The sequence below is a fragment of the Musca vetustissima genome, unplaced genomic scaffold (assembly GCF_032173495.1).
Source record: "Musca vetustissima isolate MV318-11 ecotype Yass unplaced genomic scaffold, APGP_CSIRO_Mvet_v1 utg5582, whole genome shotgun sequence".
Lineage (NCBI taxonomy): Eukaryota > Metazoa > Arthropoda > Insecta > Diptera > Muscidae > Musca > Musca vetustissima.
The window spans coordinates 233,717-254,864 of NW_026880347.1; the positions used below are offsets into that span (position 1 = coordinate 233,717).

The 21,148-nt window shown below is 34.4% G+C and overlaps 2 protein-coding genes across 2 annotated transcripts; one reads left to right on the top strand and one right to left on the bottom strand.

Annotated features, from left to right (window-relative positions):
* The first annotated feature begins 383 nt into the window (after positions 1-383).
* Positions 384-3,759, top strand: LOC133325929 (uncharacterized). The gene is made up of 4 exons (XM_061534627.1): positions 384-755; positions 3,145-3,267; positions 3,332-3,463; positions 3,676-3,759. Exons 1-4 carry the CDS (start codon positions 384-386, stop codon positions 3,757-3,759), a joined length of 711 nt encoding a protein of 236 aa, XP_061390611.1.
* Positions 3,760-9,119: 5,360 nt separating this feature from the next.
* Positions 9,120-19,283, bottom strand: LOC133325918 (tetraspanin-9-like). Its single transcript, XM_061534617.1, has 5 exons — positions 19,198-19,283; positions 11,946-12,137; positions 11,668-11,862; positions 9,429-9,589; positions 9,120-9,370 (listed from the first exon to the last, which is right to left on the bottom strand). The coding sequence occupies exons 1-5, from the start codon at positions 19,258-19,260 to the stop codon at positions 9,130-9,132; spliced, it is 852 nt and encodes a 283-aa protein (XP_061390601.1). The 5' UTR covers positions 19,261-19,283; the 3' UTR covers positions 9,120-9,129.
* Positions 19,284-21,148: the final 1,865 nt, after the last annotated feature.

Consider the following 21,148-nt stretch of genomic DNA (forward strand, 5'->3'; position numbering starts at 1 on the left):
GCCAGACAAAACCCCACATATGTTTGCATGTACCTTGGATCGACTATGTTGGCTGGCTGGCCAAAAAAAAGCTTTTTCTGCAGTTGTATGTTCGAGTGTGTGCGTTTCTTTCCCGAACTATAAAAAAATGTGTGCAATGATGTCGCAGGTTTTTTGTTACAATTTTTGTTTTTGGTTTTTGGCTTTTTGTTTGGCTGTTAAGCCTTTGGCCTCAAATACAAATCGTGATTTAAAGCACACCGCCTATTTAGTTGGATTTTACAAATTGTACGAATTGGTAGTGCTTAACGGAACTCCAAAACTTCGTGTTGCTTTTCATCTCAATATAATTTTTTTAAGTTTGTTCATTATAATTAAACAAAACTCCAATTTTTTTGATCGCAATGAAACTATTTTGTGTCTTGACCATTAATGTGGTGTTGTTGTTGTCGACATTGTGTGTTGCCTTGCCATTGGAAAAACAACAACAAGAAATCATATTTAAAGATCAAAGTTCCGATGACATTGACATGGACGTAGCGGAATCTATAAATATTCCACTGGTGACAAAAACTGTAAATCAACCGGAGAAAAATAGTGATGATACGGGAATTGCTGGTGTGCCTAAGAATTCTGAACGCATTGCCCGTCAATTGGATATTGAAACTGCGGAAAGTGTTAACTATGGTTTGCAGGCGAATAGCCCACAATCTGATGATTTCGATATACATTCACAAGCGGAAGATGCTGCATCTGATTCAAAATCTGGATTTAGGGTAATGTATAAAGAGAGGATTTAAAAAATAATAAGTGTTAGTAAATAACAACAAATTAAATAAATAGACAAATTAAAAAGACTCGAAAAATAAGAAAAAAAATTACCGACAATTAGGTCAATGACAAGAACCTAATAACATGTTAATGGGTGAATAAACATTCCATAGATGATGGCCACCTTTATGATCATCTTGAAAACATGTCTCTAAGTGTGGTAATTTTATGGTAGCGGAAGTATGACAATTTATTACAATTAAAAATACTTAAAGCTTCCAGGACCTGCAAAAATCTACAAATTTTAAACAAGACATGACTTGAAATCGATTTTTAGGTATTTCGATGGATTCATCCTCACTCTTCAAGTTATATATACGCTTTTCTGTATTTACAGAATAAAACATAACTTCCTAGAATGTTTTTACATTGACTTCCCATTCCATTTTAGGTATTTCCTATGTCAAAAAAAGGTTCCGTCTTTGGAAATTCCGTCACTTTGGAAATTAAAAAAAGTAAAAACGTACCAGTCTGTATCTTCAGCCCATGTTCTTGCGGAGGTCTACAGAATTACACACATGTTTTATTATTTTTATTTGTACATACCAAAGGGAGTGAAACGATGGTTTTAATTTTCGGACTTGATCTAGGTAATTAACATTTGCAAAGTTTTTATCAAATCGGACATTCAATACGCTCAATATTGGATTATTAGTTTTCGACCCACGTGTTCCATCTTCGGATATAGTCTAAGTATGGTAAAAATACTACATTGTACAAAGTTTCAATGAAATTGAATATTCCATTCGCTTTAAATTGACCCTAGAAGGAGTGGAACAATGGGTCCCACCTTCATAATTGCTAAAATAATAGTTTGTGAAAAGTTTAATTCAAATCGGATAGTCCGTACGTATGATATTATAAAAATAATGTTAAGTCTATTTTTCAACATTTTGTGGAGGTGGTACTAGAAATAGTGGGGTCCCATCCACTTTCGATTAAAGCGGAAATTCCGTTCGCTTGCACAAATTTTAAATTTAGACCTTTTGTGGGGAAGGTACTCGAAGGGGTGGGCCGATAAATCCCATTATTCAACTTTATACAGCCTTGGTTCAAATTTTAGGTTTTACAAAGTTTAGTTCAAATCGAAAAGTCCGTTTACGTGATAATATAAAATAAATTTTCAGAAAAATGCTTAGCATTTTGTGGGGGAGGTACCATACGGAATGGACCGATATCCTCCATCTTCGAATTGGATCTAACATTGGAATAAATAAATATTTGAATGAAATCGGTTACTCCCTTCGAGATGTATCGTGGGCGCCATCCGGACGGACATTTGTAAATCGACTTCAAATTGTCTGAAACGGATTTGGCCCGAAGAAACATGGGGTTTTAAATCAATATTTCGATGAGACACATTTTGCTAGAATACCCGAAGAAACGATTCTGTCCATAGAGAACTATAGACGGTATTTTGTATATGACGCTCCTATATATGGAATACACATATAATAACTTCCGTTTATGAAGTACCTTCATATATTCTAAAATCTATGTATAAAAAAGTCTTCTCCCTATAGAAGGATTTATATCTATAGAATAATACCCTCTGTAGGTTCTCACAACAATGCTTTAAGTAAAATGTACCCTCGATACCCTCTAATATTCGGTATTTTGGGTAAGTTTTTTCAACAGGGTCGGATGGTATTGTAGGGTCTCATTGGATAGCAAATTCGTCCTACTTGAAATTATCGATATCGTTTTGCTTTTTAGGGTAGCCCCCCATATAATGGTACTAAAATACCGGGTTAGGTTCCATATATCAATCCTCATTATTCGGTATTATTGGGGGTTTAGGTACATTTTTCTACCGAATTGGCTTTTATTTGATTTTTTTGACATATCCTCCATATATAAGTCCCGATCGATTTTAAATGTTTTGAATATTTTTCTTGGCAGTAACCTAGGTGACGAGATTTTTTCACATCCAAAAATTCTAAAACATGTCGCTTATAAAATTTCAGATAGGGTATTCTTCTACGCAGCAGCAGCAGTTGAAGAAATAACTGGGATCTGAGCTAACTAAACTAAAACTAAGTTTTTCTGAAGATAGCTTCGGATCCCAAATATAAAACATAGCTCAAATAACATCGAATTGTATTTGATGACATTTAAGGAAGGTCGAACTGTAAATTAAATTTATATTGGGTGTATTATGTAGTAAAGTACCTTTTATTCATAGCTACCAGCCATTTATGTTTATAGCTCATAATACTTATCTTTACGACCCACAAATTTTACATTTAACGAAAGGAAAATGTGCAGGTTTACTTATTGTAAAATAATATTGCATATTTCATTTTTGTTGTGTTTTTTTGTTTCATTTTTTAGGTATCACTCTTCCAAGCTCCCGTAAAAACTCGTGAATCGGTAAATTTGGAAACTGAAGCTGTACCTTCCAAAGTTTTAAGTGTCTATGATAATAGTCAGAAATTTATTGCCGATAAAACACAAGTATGTTTGGTTTCTTTGTGTCATAAAATGTAAACTTTTAAAAAATATTTGCTTGTTTTTGTAGCCCCAACCAATTTTGGATACAATTAATGAGCATGAGAAATACGGCAACAATGGTGATATGTTTGATGGCATATCTCGTAGTTTAGTCAATGGTTATGAGGCTTTTTCTAATTTCCTAAATACAATAATAAAGGTAAGTTAAAGAACAAGACCCGCAAGAATATGCGCGAGAATATGCGAATATAAGGCAAGATCCATCGTTTGAATTCGAACTATTACTTTGGTATTTGACATAAATTCTTGTAATTTTTGAGTTAACTATATTACAAGGCTGCTCTATTATAGATGAAGTGAATAATTAATTACCCTTTTCCTCTCTCTCTCTCTCTCTCTCTCTCTCTTTAGAAACCTCAACAAATCTTCAAATCCATTAACAAGAGTGTCAATGCCCAATTGGATATAATTGGCGGTAAACTTGTGGGTCTATAATTTAGTTAGATCTTAAGTTTTTTTATTTTATAGTATTAGTATTCTTTTTTATTTTTGCAATTAGTTCTTGTATTATGCCAACACATTATTTTTTCTTTAATTATTTTCTTATATATTTTTAAAATAAATAAATTATTTGTTTAATATGAATAAATGATTTTTAATAAGGAAATAAATTTAATAAATAGTTTTTTTTTTATAAAAACTAATGGGTCCGTCCAATTTTTGTTTTCCTTTAATTTCCATTTTTGCATTTGACAACCGTTAAATATAAAAACAAACAACATGCGAAACAGTTGCAAATTTTGGTACATTGTGAGAGAGTTGTATTCTTTCGTACAAAAACCGCGTTTCACCTTATTAGTACCATGATTTCGATCATGATTTAACCCTACGGTCAATAACCAAAAAAGTATACGTAGATCAATAACCGTGGTACATTTGTACCCATCCAAAGATAGCTCTGCAACTCATTAAAAAATTGAAATATCGTGAGGTTTTTTGTTTTAAATTAGTCTATACGGATCTCATCTAGATGTAGGAACTCAAAATTATATATACATTAAAATATTATATATTTAAATCCATGCTTGCATGATAATCTATCCAAAACAATCATAGTAAATTCGTTATAGCTTTCGAATGGGATAAGTTTTTTTATTTATTTTTTTTATTGGGATCTTATTTAGGTGTTCCTCAACCCCTCTGCAAATTTTTGTGGCCCTAGAGAATATGGGGCCATCAGGGCGACTTGTGCAAGTCAGAAACTACCTTGGTTTTCCTTTGGTATACAGGGACTAAAACAAATATTATTGCAAATTATTCACATTTCATGAGTTTAGAGATTATGATTGGCGCATTTTTAACATAATTTAATATTTTAAAACGTTATTTAATGATAGTTTATATACGTACGCCAATTTAAGATTGTAATAACTCAGACTAATTCGATTATAGAAAAAGTTTCAGGTCCAATATGAAGAATAATTGAAAAATTAAGGACAATAATAATTGTTTTTGTCCCCGTATACCAAAGAAAACCAGGGTAGTTTCTGACTTGCACGAGTCGCCCTGATGGCCCCATGTTCTCTAGGGCCACAAAAATTTGCAGAGGGGTTAAGGAACACCTAAATAAGATCCCAATAAAAAATAACTAAAAAAGCTTAACCCATTCGATAGCTATAACGAATTTACTATTATTGTTTTAGATAGATTATCATTTAAGCATGGATTTAAATATATATTATTTTAATGTATATATAATTTTGAGTTCCTACATCTAGATAAGATCCGTATAGACTAATTTAAAACAAAAAACCTCACGATAGTCAAATTTTTTAATGAGTTACAGAGCTATCTTTGGATGGGTACAAATGTACCACGGTTATTGATCTACGTAGGTAATAACTTTAAAAAATTGTAAAAATTATATATATGGAACATTTTCACAATTTTTTTCTTCGATTATGTGTGAAAATACCTCAAGAACGATTCCTCAAAATTTGATCCAAATATCTCCAATATTAAAAATTTTACAACATTTTTATTCAAAAAAAGTTACAAATGTACCCGGTTATTGACCGTAGGGTTAAAATAGACCCTGCCGCACGATGATTAAATTTGTATGATAAATAATGGTAAACTCCGCCTGATTAAGAAAATAAACCCTGATTCAGCTTTTAAATGAAATTAAAGTATTCCTAATATTTGAATCGGTCCACTCCTTCTGTTTATACCCTACACCACACTGTGGTAGAGGGTATTATGTCTTTGTGCATATGTTTGTAACAGGCAAAAATAATCGAGATAGACCCATGGTTCCTTTTGAGAATATGCATAGTATCACTTTCTGAGTCGAGTTATGCATGTCCGTCCGTCTGTCCATGTTAAATTGTAAACAAAGTACAGGTCGCATTTATGATCCGAATTGGATGAAATTTGACACAGCTCATTTGTTTGGCCCAAGGACGAACTCTATTGAAATTGGGATAAGTTTCGTGCAAATCGGTTCAGATTTAGATATAGCTCCCATATATAGTTTCGCCCGATTTTAGATAAATGTTCCATCAAAGTCCCTGCAAATCTTTTGAGTTGTACGAATTTTGGTATAGCGTAACAAAATTGTGCGCCAAAGTCCCTGCAAATCTAAATTAAGTCTAGAATACTGTGTGCAAAGTTTCATGAAAATCGGTTCAGATTTAGATATAGCTCCCAAATATTTTTTTCGTCCCATTTTATGTAAATGCTGCACCAAAGCTCCCTTTATCTTTCGATTTTGGTTTAGGGTACTACATTATGTCTAGAATGATGTGTGCAAAGTTTCGTGAAAATCGGATCAGATTTACAAACACCTCCTATATATATATTTTCGTCCGATTTTATGTAAATGGTGTACTAAAGACCCCTAGCTAGGCCGATTGACACAACATACTGAAGTTAATATAAATTAATCTCTGGCAAGTTTCCTTGAAATCGGTTCAGATATAGATATAGCATAATTTCCATATATAATTTTAAGTTATTCATGTTTAATGTACACCAAACAATCAATGGGTGTTTGATTGAGATTAAATTTTAAACCGTGCAGCATACCAAATAGCGTCTCTAAATCGATTTACAAAATTCATCATAGGTTGCAGAATGACATGTGTAGGGATTGATGTTAGTCGTCTTAGATATAGATAAATATTGGTCCTAGACCCACCTTTAAGTATACCGATCGTCATATCTCGACTAGCTGAGTCGATCTAGACATGTGTGTCCGTCCGTCCGTCCGTCTGTCCATTATAATTTGTAAACACGATACAGGCCACAGCTATGGACCAATCTTCACGAAATTTTGCATGTAGGATGGGTTCTGGCCAATGAAGGCCCCTATTGTTTTTGGAAAAGATCTGTTAATATTTAGGGGATGAAATGGACCAAATACTAAATTTTTGTCGGTTTTTCTGGTCGCTCCAGAGGCCGCAATTATGGCCCAAACACCGCGAATTTTTGCATGGAGAAGGGGATCGGGCCAGAGAATAAGCATGCATGTTTTGATAAAGATCGGTCAATATTTAGCGGGTCAAATGGACCCTGACTTTTGTGTGAAAAATGACAAATTTTGTATTCTATGGCATATATATTTACTCCTGGAGGATGTAGACCCCAGGAGTTGATAGCATATCCAAGAGGAGTGGTTGGCCTTTAAATTGATACCAAATATAGTGATGTATCTACTCAGATGTGGGAGTTACAGTCAAATATTTACAGGTGCTTACGTATTCAGATATTATTTAGTAACCCATTACCACATTAGAGGGAGAAATATCGCGCTGATGGCTTTGAAATTTTTCATGAAGTTCCAGTTATGGTCAAGAACAACGCCTACAATTTTCGGTGATGATCAGATTAAAATTTTGGGATGAAATGGACGGAAAACATAATTTTTTGTGTGTGTTTCGAGTAGAGTATAATCCGAAATCACAACACAACCCATTGTGAAGGTAATCTGGACAAGTAATGTGAAGGACTGTACTGAATATTCGAAAAAAGTAAGGAAGAGATGTTGTCCTCTAATCGGACAAGAGGGGGCAAATATCACGAAATATTACTCAGACTCGGAATAAACATCCTCAGAAAGTTAGAGTTCGTGGTAGTTGTGTAGGGTATCGTATGGTCGGCCCCGTCCGACTATACTGCTCCGCTCACTGGTTTTTTAGATCGTATTATACATAACTGTATCAAAATATCAATTTCTAGAAAAATGAAATTGTTGCCTTTCCAAGTTAAGCCAAGTTAAACAGGTTAAAAAAACTAACATATGGGCAAACGCTATTTAATTCCTTACTCTGTGCTATCTTTTCTAAGTCATACAAACATTGCAACTTAACTGAACTGTTCAGGAATCGGACAAATCTATATATGGCACCGATAATCTCAAATAAACGAACTGCGCCAAATTTCATATCATTCAGACGGACGGACTGGCATGTATAAATGAATTCAAAAAGTGACTATCCTCAAAAGTAACCCATTGCCTCTTACAAACATATGCACAATGATATATTACCCTTTACCACACATACAAACAAAACTCAGGATAAGTGCCTGCTACATATGTAATTTTAAAAGAATTCTCACTAAAGAAATATTAAAAAAAAAATCGACGTCTTGAAAACGAATTACAAATCGACACCTTAAAAATATTTTAAAAATGCATATCTTGATGCCCTAAAACAATTCATTTAATATACACATATTAATACCTATATCAGACTTAAATTCATATAAGGCAGGGTGTGGACTACTGACCATGGATTTGGAATCAATTTCAATGTCAGTGATGTGCTAATATACTATTAACATTGATACCAATCCCGGCGTATACAGAACTGACCTAAATATTTCTTACGGGTATTTATAAATAGGTGTGAAAAATCTTAATTGGTTTTAGTTTGTTTTAGCATGTTTTTATTATTTATTATTATTTTCTTGTTGAGGAATGTTTTATCATCACATTATTGGTTTTGTTGTTAATTTTCTTAATACATAAAAAAATAGGCAGTATTTTTAGATATGTGTTTGTATTGGGTGTTGCTTCGAAGAGCTTCTGCACAAATAATTTTGATTCGATTTGGATTTATGACAATTTAGGATACAACTTAATTGTTGGTCTTAAAAATATACATATTTCATTTATCGGCGATTCTTATCGATTCGTATTAAATATAGCAGGCTTATTTACTAGTATTAAATATTTTGTATATTACTCACACTATTCGACTAAATATAAATAAGACTAATGTACTAATAATAATAATGACAATTATGTAGGGATAATGATAGGATTATTGATATGTAGATTTAACTTTGGTTATTTGAATTTTTTTGTAATAAATTTTATTTTAAACTTATAATTAATAATTTGTATTTAATTAATTTACAGTCAGGCAAGGTTATAACGCTTCAACGTTGTTTGATATTCGAGCTTGAAATATACCTTAAAGTTACAGCAAATTAGCACTTAAAGGATTCGTTATAACGTTACATGACTGCAATAATTTATTATATTTAAGGTATTGCATTATATTATATAATAATTTTATAACATAATTTTTTATTAAATTGCATAATTAAATAATATATTTTATAATGTGATTTATTATATAATTATAATTATTATCCTTATTTGTGTTTGGTTGCGGGTATTTGGCACATATTTCGAGAAAAAATGTCTCTGTTTTTTTGTTGCATTTGAAAAAAGGCACAATTACCAGACATTCGCTATAGTTTTTTTTTTCAATTTAAATATTGTCTCGAGATTACTGGTTTTTGATTTTTTCATTTCACATCCTTTAACTACTTTCCTACAAACTAAAACTTGGTTCAATCTTCCCAACTACTGGGTCGTGTTTGAGGATCAATCGAGGGTGAATATGACTTATAGGTATCCGATTCCTTTTTATGTTTCACGGTGCAGAATAATAGCATTGAGGTGATCAGGCCGAAAAGTTGAGCAAATGCAATACCCAAGCCGACCACACCTATGACATCCAGTTTATCGGTTAACCAGGTTTGTAGAGACTGGGCACAGCCCTTATCCCACCACAAGGTTGGGTTTTCAGATCTGTAAGAAAAATAGAGGATTTAATTATTATATTTTTGGAGAATAAATTCATATTTACCTTCCACAATCTACTCTCACAACATTGTCACCAGAACCCTCGATCAAAATACCACGATTCTCGTAAATGGGTCTACAGCAGGATTCTGGCACCCAACGTTTGCCGCTCCATGATTTGATGTCATACCAATCCTCGTATGAAGAAACACCACAGCATTCAAACTAAGAAAGAAAAATAAAATTTTAATAACACAGCAACAACAAGAGAAAAGGTTGTTGATTTGGCCGAACTTTTTCTCCTGCCATGAGGTGCGCATTGAAAAGACCTAACAGCGAATGGGAAAATTTATTTGTAAAAGAGTTTTTACAAACTCTACGTAATTTAGAAACGGCACATTGTATACCAAACACTATATGTTACTCGTCTACACCGACGACATCGATATAAAGGGTCCAACATTGCGAGCGGTAATAGCCACCTTTGAACGACTTGAGAAGGAGTCTGCCAAAGTGGGACTAGAAGTATATGGTGAGAAGACCATGCTGATGTTATCAACGCGCAGGACATCCAGCAGACCCCGACCAACTGTAGAACTTGAAAACTACAGCTTAGACTTAGCTTTCAATTTGATATACCTTGGTACCGCTGTAAACAAAACTAATAACATTAGTTTGAAATCCGGCGGAGTATATTGTTGGGCAACAGATGCTATGGTGGTCTGAGTTAGCAACTCAAAAGTAAGTCCACCTTTGACAGAAAAATTCTTCGGAAGATCGTGTCGATGATGAATATCGTCGTCGAACGAACCATGAGCTATACCATCTATTCTGGGACATCGACATAGTCAGACGGATTGAGCTACTGCGACTACGTTGGCTAGGTCATGTTGTGAGAATGGATGAGGATTCTCCCACTCAAAAGGCATATAAAAGCGAGCCAAGTGATGGTTCACACAGAAGGGGAAGGCCATGAATGCGATGGAAAGATCAAATAGAAGACAACATCTCGGAACACGGCCCTTCAAATTGGATGATATGCACACAAGACCGGCACCCTTGGAAATCTTTTTTGAGCTCGGCTTATGGAACAACCGTTCTATTACAAGCCAATGGTCCTTTACGTGGACCTACGTTGAACATTTTTTGCAAAAAAAGTTTCTTACCAACCAAGAAAATGCTGACGAAGCCATCAAAATATCGAAAATGGGCGAACTTCTGATATTTGGACTATATAAAAAGCCTGCACCTATATTCAAAATGTTCTGCAAATATTTGGACCTTCATCAAAATACCGAATATGGTGCGGGACTTTAAAATTAAGGCTATGTCAAAACGTGAACCCTTTTCCGCGAATAAGTTTCCTACCCACCAAGAAGTCGGAATATTATAAATTAGAACCTCTTCGATTGGGAAATACGGATATAAATTTCAAAATATCAACAATTCGCCGGAACTCTTATATGAGCGGACCCTTGATAATTGGCTGCAAATTGTTCTCTACCAAAAAACCCAAATTTCAAATTACCACCAATTGGTCGGGAAAATGAGGTCAGGAACTTCAAATTACTGAAAATGAAGGCGGGATGAACCAATTTAATAAACAAAATCCGAAAAGTGGGCTTTCACACTCCAAGAATCAAGAATGCAAAATTCTGCCGCTAAAACCTTTAAAAATACGGAAATAAGGGTGGGACACTTATAATCGGAACATGGACCTATCATAATTTCTTAAAAAAGCTGAACTGCCAAATTACAGTAGCTTTGGTAAGAAAAGCGCTCAACCCAATTGAAATGCGGAAAATGTGCCGGAACTTTTATATGGGACAAAATTATAGCCACTTCGGTTCGAATATGCCGCTAAAACCTTTAAAAATGCAGAAATAGGGGCCGGACATTTATATGAGGTCATAATAAGAACATGGAGCTATCATCATTTCTATAAAAAACTAGACTGCCAAATTACAGTAAATTCGGATAGAAAATGCGCGCATGACAATCAAAATACCAAAATTGCGGCGGAACCCTTATATGGGGGCTATACCGAATCATGGCCCCATATCGAATTATTTCTGCTAATATGTTATTTGGTATAAGTCCTGCAAAGAACATAAAAGCCAGATTACAGGCACTTCGGCGGCTAAACCCTTGGAAATGTCGGATACCTTACCATTATAAACTAGATTTAAAAAATTAGCCAATATTGAAAAGTTTCTTCAAATATATATTTCACCCTACAGTAATGTCAAATGTCAATCAAAAACAATTGGAGGATATAGAAACAAAATTTCTTCCCAACTTACCGAACTCTGTACATTATCCCATATAGCCGCCACAGAGGGTGCAATTATTGAACCACGATCGGTGGCATTATAATGCTCCTCAATGCCAAAACGCAACTCATTGGCCAAGGTACGTTTCAAGCCACCACGGAAGACAAAAGCAATGGAACCAATCAAAAATTCACTGAGGAACAACAAAATGATCAGCATGAAATACTAAAAAGAGAAGAAGAAAAAAAAACAGCAAATTTTTTTTCAAAAACTTTTTTAATCTCCATAAATTATGTGCACCAACTTACCAAACTCAGCAGACACCGTGATTGGACCCAAGCACCACAACAGCCCAAAAATGATACAACAAATCCAATGACACCAATGCACAAGAATACCGAATCAGCACTGAGGGCAGCATGATCGGGCAGCAGCGTAGCATAACCTTCATATGAGAGACGCAGCCAAACACCGGCACCCAAGAAAGCACAACTGCAAAGCTGTTCGTTCGTTCAATTTATTTAGGGGTTTGAGAATTCCAGACACGAACCGTCGTCACAGAAACATAGAACAATGGTAGGGTAATAAAATTAGAATTAATGATGGTGAGACGTTTTGTTATTTAAGGTAACATTTAAGAAATAATAATAATAAACATCCGGAACATTTTTTGAAAGAAATTATGTTGAAACTTCAAAATTAAAATTAATGATTTCAGTTTTAGGGTCAAAATACTTCACATTGACCAAATATTAGTACTTTATTAAAACCTAATTATCAGCAATAATTATTTATTTGTGATAAGGGCAATATTTATTTTATCATTTAGACATCTCATGCAAAATGCACCAATTTTAAATTGGTCGATAGTAGATACATTTTTGAATAATTCCCCTATAAAAATCCAGGCTTATTATAATTATTTCCATGGACATAGGATTATTTTCTAATCGAAGTGGTTGTAATTTGGAATTCCGCGTTATATTTTTTACAGAACATTTTCAAAATAGGTTTGTGTAATGCATTAACTCCAATATAAAGGTCCTAGTCTATTCGGTATGTGGAGTTGGTCTTAGCGGAATTTTGCATATAAAATGGAGCCGATATTAAATATTGTTATTCCGTCCGCCAATAAGAAAAAATATCTATATGGGTCTACTTTTTAGGGTAGCCCCATTTTTTGGTGTAGTGTCTTGAGGCACTTTTTAACCAAATTGGCTATGATTTGGTATTTTGAATTCCAAAAATTATAGATTTCGGTCCAAGAATACGCATAACATACCCACTTGATTGAAGCAAGCACTACTTGTCGCGGTAATAGTATAGAAGCACCATGGCAAATAATTGCCCACTCCCTACAAACTGCAGAAAAATCAAAACTGGGGTACCAAAAACCACCATTAAGAAACCCTTGGTACGATCAGGATCAGGAGGTGAGAAACCCAGCGAGAGAGAATTATCGAGAGAAAAGAAGGAATGAGAAACTTACTTTCAAAAGAAAGAACTAGAAAAACGTAAGCGTGGGCAAATCGAGTGGTACAGAAATCAGATTGAAGTCCGGAAATCAGATTGAAGTCTGCAGGCACATCCTCCTGTGAAGAGGAAGAAGGAAACTTTATGACAGATACAGGCATCGTGATAAGGATCTGGAAGGAGCATTTTGCAAAGCTTCTGGTATCAAATAATGACGAAGAAGAAGCGGTGATGTATAGATTTTATACCACCTAGCCAAGATGAAGTCAGAATAGCAATTAATCGTCTGAAGAATAATAAAGCAACAGGTGCCGATGAATTACCAGCTGAACTGTTCAAGGCCGGTGGCCAGACGCTGTTCAGGAACATGCACAGATTAGTACAATTTGGTTCGAGGAATGCATTCACAATGATTGGAACCTCAGAATCCTGTGCACCGTGCACAAAAAAGGAGGAATTAATCTCCTTCCCATCACATATAAAGTGCTATCCAGCATACTGTGTGAACGACATTCCTGCAAAATTAATAAGGATGTGCGGGATAACTTTAACTGGTACAACGTCAGCAGTTAAAGTAGGAGAGGACCTCTCGGAATCCTTTCAAATCGAACAAGGATTCAGACAAGAAGACAGTTTGTCATTTGACGAGATGCAAATGTGAACAGAAATGACACTTTGTGCACCAAACAGCATATGTCACTCGCCTATGGCGACGACATCGCCATAATGGGTCGCAAATTGCGAGCGGTAACCGCCATTTTTGAACGAATTTATAAGTGGTCAAAGTGGAACTTGCAGTAAATGGCGAGAAGACAAAGCTAGTTGTATCAAAGCACAAGTTGTCCAGTAGACTCGGATCAACTGTGGAACTTGAAAACTACAGTTTGGAGGTAGTGAACGATTTTATATACCTCGGTGCCACCGCTATAAACAAAACTAATAACATCTGCTTTGAAATCCGGAGGAAAATAGTGTTGGCCAACAGATGCTACTATGGTCTGAGTAAGCAACTCAAAAGCAAGGCCACCTCTGGGCAGACCAAACACACTCTACAAGACGCTGATACTACCCGTACTGTTGTATGTGTCTACAGCATGGGTATTTGCGCAAACAGATGAGGCAGCTCTTGGAGTGTCTGGGAGAAAATGTCTCCAAAAGATATATGGACCGATTTACGTCGATGGTGAATATCGCCGTCGAATGAATATCTATTCTCGGACATCGACATAGTCAGACAGATCGAGCTGTAGCGACTACGTTGGCTAGACCACCTAGTGAGAATGGATGAAGATGCCCCAGCTCAGAAGGCATATAAAACCGAGCCAAGTGATGGTTCACGCAGATCGGGAAGGCCACGGAAAGATCAAATAAATGACGACATCTCGGAAAATAGTCTTTCAAACTGCACAAGACCGACGCGCCTGGAAATGTTTTTAAGCTTGGCTTATGGAACAACCGTTCTGTCATAAGCCAGCTAAGTAAAGTAGGTAAGTAAGTTCTTTCGAAAAGACGCAGTCTGTTAGGAGACATACGTAGAATATACTCAAAGTGGTGAAAGGTATAATATAGTCGGCCCAGTCCGACTTTACTACTTTCCTTACTGGTTGATGTTAAAAATGCACCTCGCACAGGTATGACGGTCGTCGAAAATGTCGATAAAATCGGAGAAATGATCGAAGTTGACCGGCATGTTAGCAGTCGTAAAATCGCCCAGGAGCTAAATCATTTACAAAATATATATATATATATATTTTTAAAAACCTAATATATGGTTTTATAAGGAAAGTAGTAAAGTCGAACTGCCCCTGAATTCTGTAACTTTTTAACAACATTCCATATTGTTTATTTTACAACAATTTCATTTGTTTCTTTTGTTGTTTTTACAATAACAAAAGAAATTAAAACGATATCGAATGTTGTTAAAAGTTACAGAATAGGCCTACTGGGTCGACTATATGATACCCTCCTAACAGACTGCGACTTTTCGAAAGAACTTACTTACTTTACTTAATCCAATAAACCTATATATCTATTTAGCCTTGTCCGTCTGTCTGTTGAAATCACAAAATTTAAGATGAAGCTCTGAAATTATGCACCGAAATTGTCAGTACTCGAATAATGTTTAGTATTATATTTTTAACCACAGGTTGCCCAGTAGAATGGCAAATCTTCTAATCATTGTTATTGTTGCTGTTCTTTGGTTGCCAGTATTTTTGTGGTTAATATATCGGTCGCCTTATTTTTGGATTCGTTTTCCGAATTGGTTGTAATGACTAAGATACCGCCTTCAAGTTATGACTGGGATACCGCTCAATATGTGTCAATAAATGGTCGAAAATTACATCAAAAGATAAATTTACTTTTGAAACCAAATATTATATATACATACATATACATATTTCATAGGCTGAAGGCAACCGTCAGTGTTTCTTTCTTAACTGTTTTATAAATAAAAATAAACATTATATATCATTTTCATGTACTCAGGAAATGGTGTATTTGTTTTGTTATTGAAGTGAAATGATTACGTGTGAATTCATTTAAAATGAAATAATTTTGGGGGGAAATCAACAGCAATGACAACAGTGATGAGGCACAATTATTATTCCGATACACGTACCTTTCTTTTTTACATTCCCTCGCTCGTTCGTTCATTCGTTCTACATTGGCAATAAACTGAAGCGTACCGAACTGATGTCTTGTAAAATGTAAATGACAAGCTCACGTTCAGCTTTAAGCAGCAAATTCAATTCGGCGACGCGCATGCGCTTATAAACCAAACAATGCTGACTCTCTGCGAGTAATTGAAAGTTGAACTTAAAGAAGATTCCCCAAAAAAATGTGTCATTATCATTTCAAGCATCCAACAACAACAACAAAATGATTGTTGTTAATTTCTATTTAATGTCTTAAAGTTGATTTTTACTGGGAGTGGTAGGGGGAATGGTGAGAAAGTGAATTTGGGAAAAAGCCATAAAACAAGATTTCCGTCTTTGTTTTTGTCAATTTTTATTACAGTTTTGTTTTTGAACTTTTACTTTGCATTGTTGTTTTTGGTTTTTTGTTATTTGCTGTAATTGTTCTGAAAGTCTTTAAAAATTCAAGAAGTCCAAATGAAGGCTTTTCTGTAGCACTTATTTAAAATGATGAATATAATTGTGAATTATTATATCGTTTTGAAAATGTAGGGTAGGGAAATAAATTTTGTCGTTTAGCCCCAGGTACCGTTAACCATAAGAATTGAAAATTTAAATTCTGATTGTTGGGAAGTTTAAAAAAAAAAACATTAGAGTGATGGGAATAAAAGTGTAATAAATTGAAATCATATTTTCATTTTGTAAATCAGTAAGCGTAGAGGGTTCTGATCTATGATATAGGGAGGGCTATGACACGGAGGACTGAGTCAAACATTATCTACATTGGAAATATTCTGCCAAACCGTAACAACATAAGATGGGTAGGACCTTTAGCTGGAAACTAAAATTAAGAATAAATACACGCCTATTATACACCCAATCTATGATATAGGGGGGCTATGACAAGGAAGACTGAGTCAAAAATTACCTACATTGGAAATATTCTGCCAAACCGTAACAACCTAAGATGGGTGGGACCTTTAGATGGAAACTAAAATTAACAATAAAGACCTGGTAAACACCCTTGAAAAACTCATTCAAAAATCCACGACTGGTATTGACCCTTGAAAAAATTATTTAAAAAGTCTACCCCTGGTGTAGACCCTTGAAAAACATAATTAAAAAAATTCACGCCCGGTATAGACCCTTGAAAAAATTATTTAGAAAATCCATGCCAGGTATAGACCCTTGAAAAAATTATTTAAAAATTTACGCCAGGTATATATCCTCGAAAAAAAATTATTTAAAACCAGTAAGGAAAGTAGTAAAGTCGGACTGGGTCGACTATATGATACCCTTCACCACTTTGGGTATATTCTACATATGTATCCTAACAGAAGTCGCGTGTTTGTTATATATCTATATCTGAACCGATTTCAGGGAAACTTGCCAGAGACTAATTTATATTACTTCAGTACGTTGTGTCAATCGGCCTAGTTATGGATCTTTTCATACCAAAATTCGTGCAAATCGACTTTGGTGTAAAATATATATGGGAGCTACATCTAAATATAAACCGATTTTCACGAAACTTAGCACACGTCATTCTAAACTTAATACAGTACGCTATGACAAATTTCGTGCAAATCGAAAGATATATAGGGACATTGGTACACAATTTACCCTAAATCGGACGATGATATATATGGAAGCTATATCTAAATCTGAGCCGATTTTCACGAAACTTAACACACATCATTCTAGACCTTTTTGATTACGCTGTGCCAAATTTCGTGCACATCGAAAGATATATAGGGACTTTAGTGGACTATTTATCTAAAATCGGGCGAAACTTTATATGGGAGCTATATCTAAATCTGAAGCGATTTTCACGAAACTTTGCACACATCATTCTAAACTAAATTCAGTACGCTATGCCAAATTTCGTGCAAATCGAAAGATATATAGGGACTTTGGTACACCATTTACCTTAAATTGGACGAAGATATATACGGGAGCTATATCTAAATCTGAACCGATTTTCACGAAACTTTGCACACATCATTCTAGACTTGATTCAGTATGCTATGCCAAATTTCGTGCAAATGGAAAGATATTTAGGGACTTTGGTACACCATTTACCTTAAATCGGACAAAAATATATATGGGAGCTATATCTAAATCTGAACAGATTTTTCCCAATTTCAATAGGGTTTGTCCTTGGGCCAAACAAATGCGCTGTGCCAAATTTCATCCAATTCGAATCATAAATGCGACCTGTACTTTGTTTATAATTTAACATGGACGGACGGACGGACATGCATAAATCGACTCAGAAAGTGATTCTATGCATATTCTCAAAAGGAACCATGGGTCTATCTCGATTATTATTACCACAGTGTGATGAAGGGTATAAAAACCACGCCTTGTAATGACCCTTGAAAAATTATTTAAAAATCTACGCCAATGTTGCCATTTTTAAATACACTCCGCCTCATTGTCCAGCGTATAATTAAATAAAACGTACCTTTGAACCAAATTCAATTCAAAAATTTCCGAAAAAACTATCAATAGTACAAAATAGTTATCGAATAGCCTAACTTATTCCATTAAAAATCACAGAACCCACCCACAACCATCTATAGTGGTTCAAAAAACCATTTCGAAAAACACATCTCCGCAAAATACTGTTGCAATGCCACAAACGACAACGATGATAAAGAAGACGACGACGAGAAGAACTGTAAAGCAAGAAAGAAGAAACATGTCAAAACTTTGTCAACAATACAATTTCCGTAGTAGACGACTATTTTGACAACAATGGATGATTGTTGCAGTAACATTAGCCGTTCATTGTTGTTGCTGTTCTTTGGTTGCCAGTATTTTTGTGGTTAATACTTATGTGACAATGATGATGATGGTGGTAGTGATGGCAACGAACATTCAATAGCTTCTGTTGCATTTCCAATTGTTGTTGTTGCTGTTGCTACTGTTCATACTCAAACATTGTCGATTGTCGCATTCAACAGGTTTTTGTTTGTCAGTAGTAGCATTGACAAAAAATGAAAACTTTGTAGACAAATAAATAAATTATTAGTTGGTTAGCTCTTCTCATTCACATACCGCGGGACAACAACTTTCTAAAGGCCGATGAATGTTTGAATGTGACAGCCCGGTGAAGGCTATTTATTGAATGTGAATAAACGAAGGTATGTAGCTATTTCATTGTACAGTGAAGCTGAAAAATTTGTCCTCACATATATATGTATGTAGTTAGATGTGTCAAGTTCATGTTTATAGAAATTGTATTTGAATGGTCATTGGCGAGAAAATTAACTTGGGAAATATTATGATTTTAAAGGAATATTTAAACAATTTTTGTAAATAGGGGGAATATATTTATCATAAGTTAGGTCGACAGGAAATATTTTCTCATTATGACTTAAACCTCTCAGTTTTAAACTATAAATAATTAATAATGTTAGTTTAATATATAAATCGCTATATTTACCCATAATAAAATATTCAGCCAACAAAATGTCCTTCTTATACATGTGTATCCTGCATTCGCCATTTTGTATTAGATGTTATATGAACTGAAAATAAGAGATTGCAAATATTATTTTATTATATTTAAAATTTAACAGAAATTATTTTATTGTATTCAAATAAAAACGTTTTGCTCATCGAAATTTTATTTTTTCATAAATGAAATTTTATTTAACACTAGAACGCCGAAGGCAGTCATTTTGACTGCTTTCCAATTTCAAGTACAAAAGCAACTGTGCATTTAATGACACTTTTTTTTAAATATGGTGACTTTTTGTACCTCATAGAATTACGTTTATTATAAAAAATTCATCAAATTTAAAAAAAGTGTCATTAAATGCACAGTTGCTTTTATACTTGAAATTGGAAAGCGGTCAAAATGACCGCCTTCGGCGTTCTAGTGTTAAGAATACACCAATTCTAGACTATATATTTTGACGATTTTTAAGAGGCTTGTAAGTTAATGTTGTTGTTCTGGCATTTAAGCAAAATCTATTTTTTTTTTTTGGACGGACATAGGACTATTAATTTCGAAAAAAATACTTTTATTTTATAATCGATTTTATCAGCTGATTTGATTCACCTCATTCAAAATATGAAATCGGATGAAAGGTTATTGAGTAACATAAACAGATTTCAAGGTTTTAGAAGCGCTCACACATCCACTCGATGTTCCTACAATAATTCGGTTATATCTCAAGGGGTTTTCATATTATAAAGAGTAATTTCGAATTAGATAAAAATAAAAGAATCATTTTTATGCTCGGCCTAGCCGAATTTTTAATCCATACACCATACACAAATGGATTCAAATGCCTTTGTATGGGATCTACATAAAACAAGTAAAAAAGTGTAAGTCGTTGTTGCCGACATATATATACTCTCAGTCTACGGATTGCGGAGGTATATGGAAATACACACAGGATTTATAAAATTTTTTTGTGAGGCACAAATGAATGTGGGATGTTTAGTTCCCATCTTCAGACTTGATCTAGGCTTGGTTAATGTTTGGATCAAGTCGAGCATTAAATTAGCTTCATGTTGGATTGACAAATTTAAAAAATGTTTGCACTGTTGAAGAGGTTCTAAAAGAAGTAGACCTACGGGTCTCATCTTCGGACATAATCTAAATACGTTTAAAATATTACGTTGTATAAAGTTTCGGACATAATCTTGGTAATGTATAAATATTACGATGTGCAAAGTTTCGATGAAATTGCATATTCTGTTAGCTTTTTATGAGTGGGAGTGAACCGATATCCTCTATATTTGAACATGATCTAAGTTTGGAATAAATATTACGCTGTAAAACGGATGTAGTCCAAAGAAATATGATGAGATTTTGCCATATCAAATTGTATATACCCTCAAAATTTGATAATGTGTGTTTTCACCCTCCGAGAATGCGGAATACCAAAAATAAAGTCAATTTGATGAGGAAATGCGCCTACAATCTTTATCATACCGAAAAGGTAGTGGGACCATTGTACTGAGGTTATGTTCAAACATGGACTTTTGTAAAAATGTTTCTCACCCTCCATGAAACCGAAATGCCATATTACACCCACTTGGAATTGATAATCCGGTTAAACATTGAAAACAAAACAGCGTACAACCGACAGAGGAACAGGGCTAAATCTTCATAGAGGTCTCATAGATCTACTGGGGTCTCCGGTGAATATTTTGATTTTCGAAGACAATTCTTTCGAAAAACAGATGAATATACAAAACTACATCGATGTGAAAGATTATATATTTTTCACTGATTCAAAATATATCGTATATTTTTTTAAGGTATCCGACGGATCATTGATGTTTATAAATAATCTTAAAATCCGTACATTTATAAAATTCTAAAAAAAGGCGATCGGATTCTCAGTGTTTAATCTTCCTTTCCCTTATAGAAATATCTC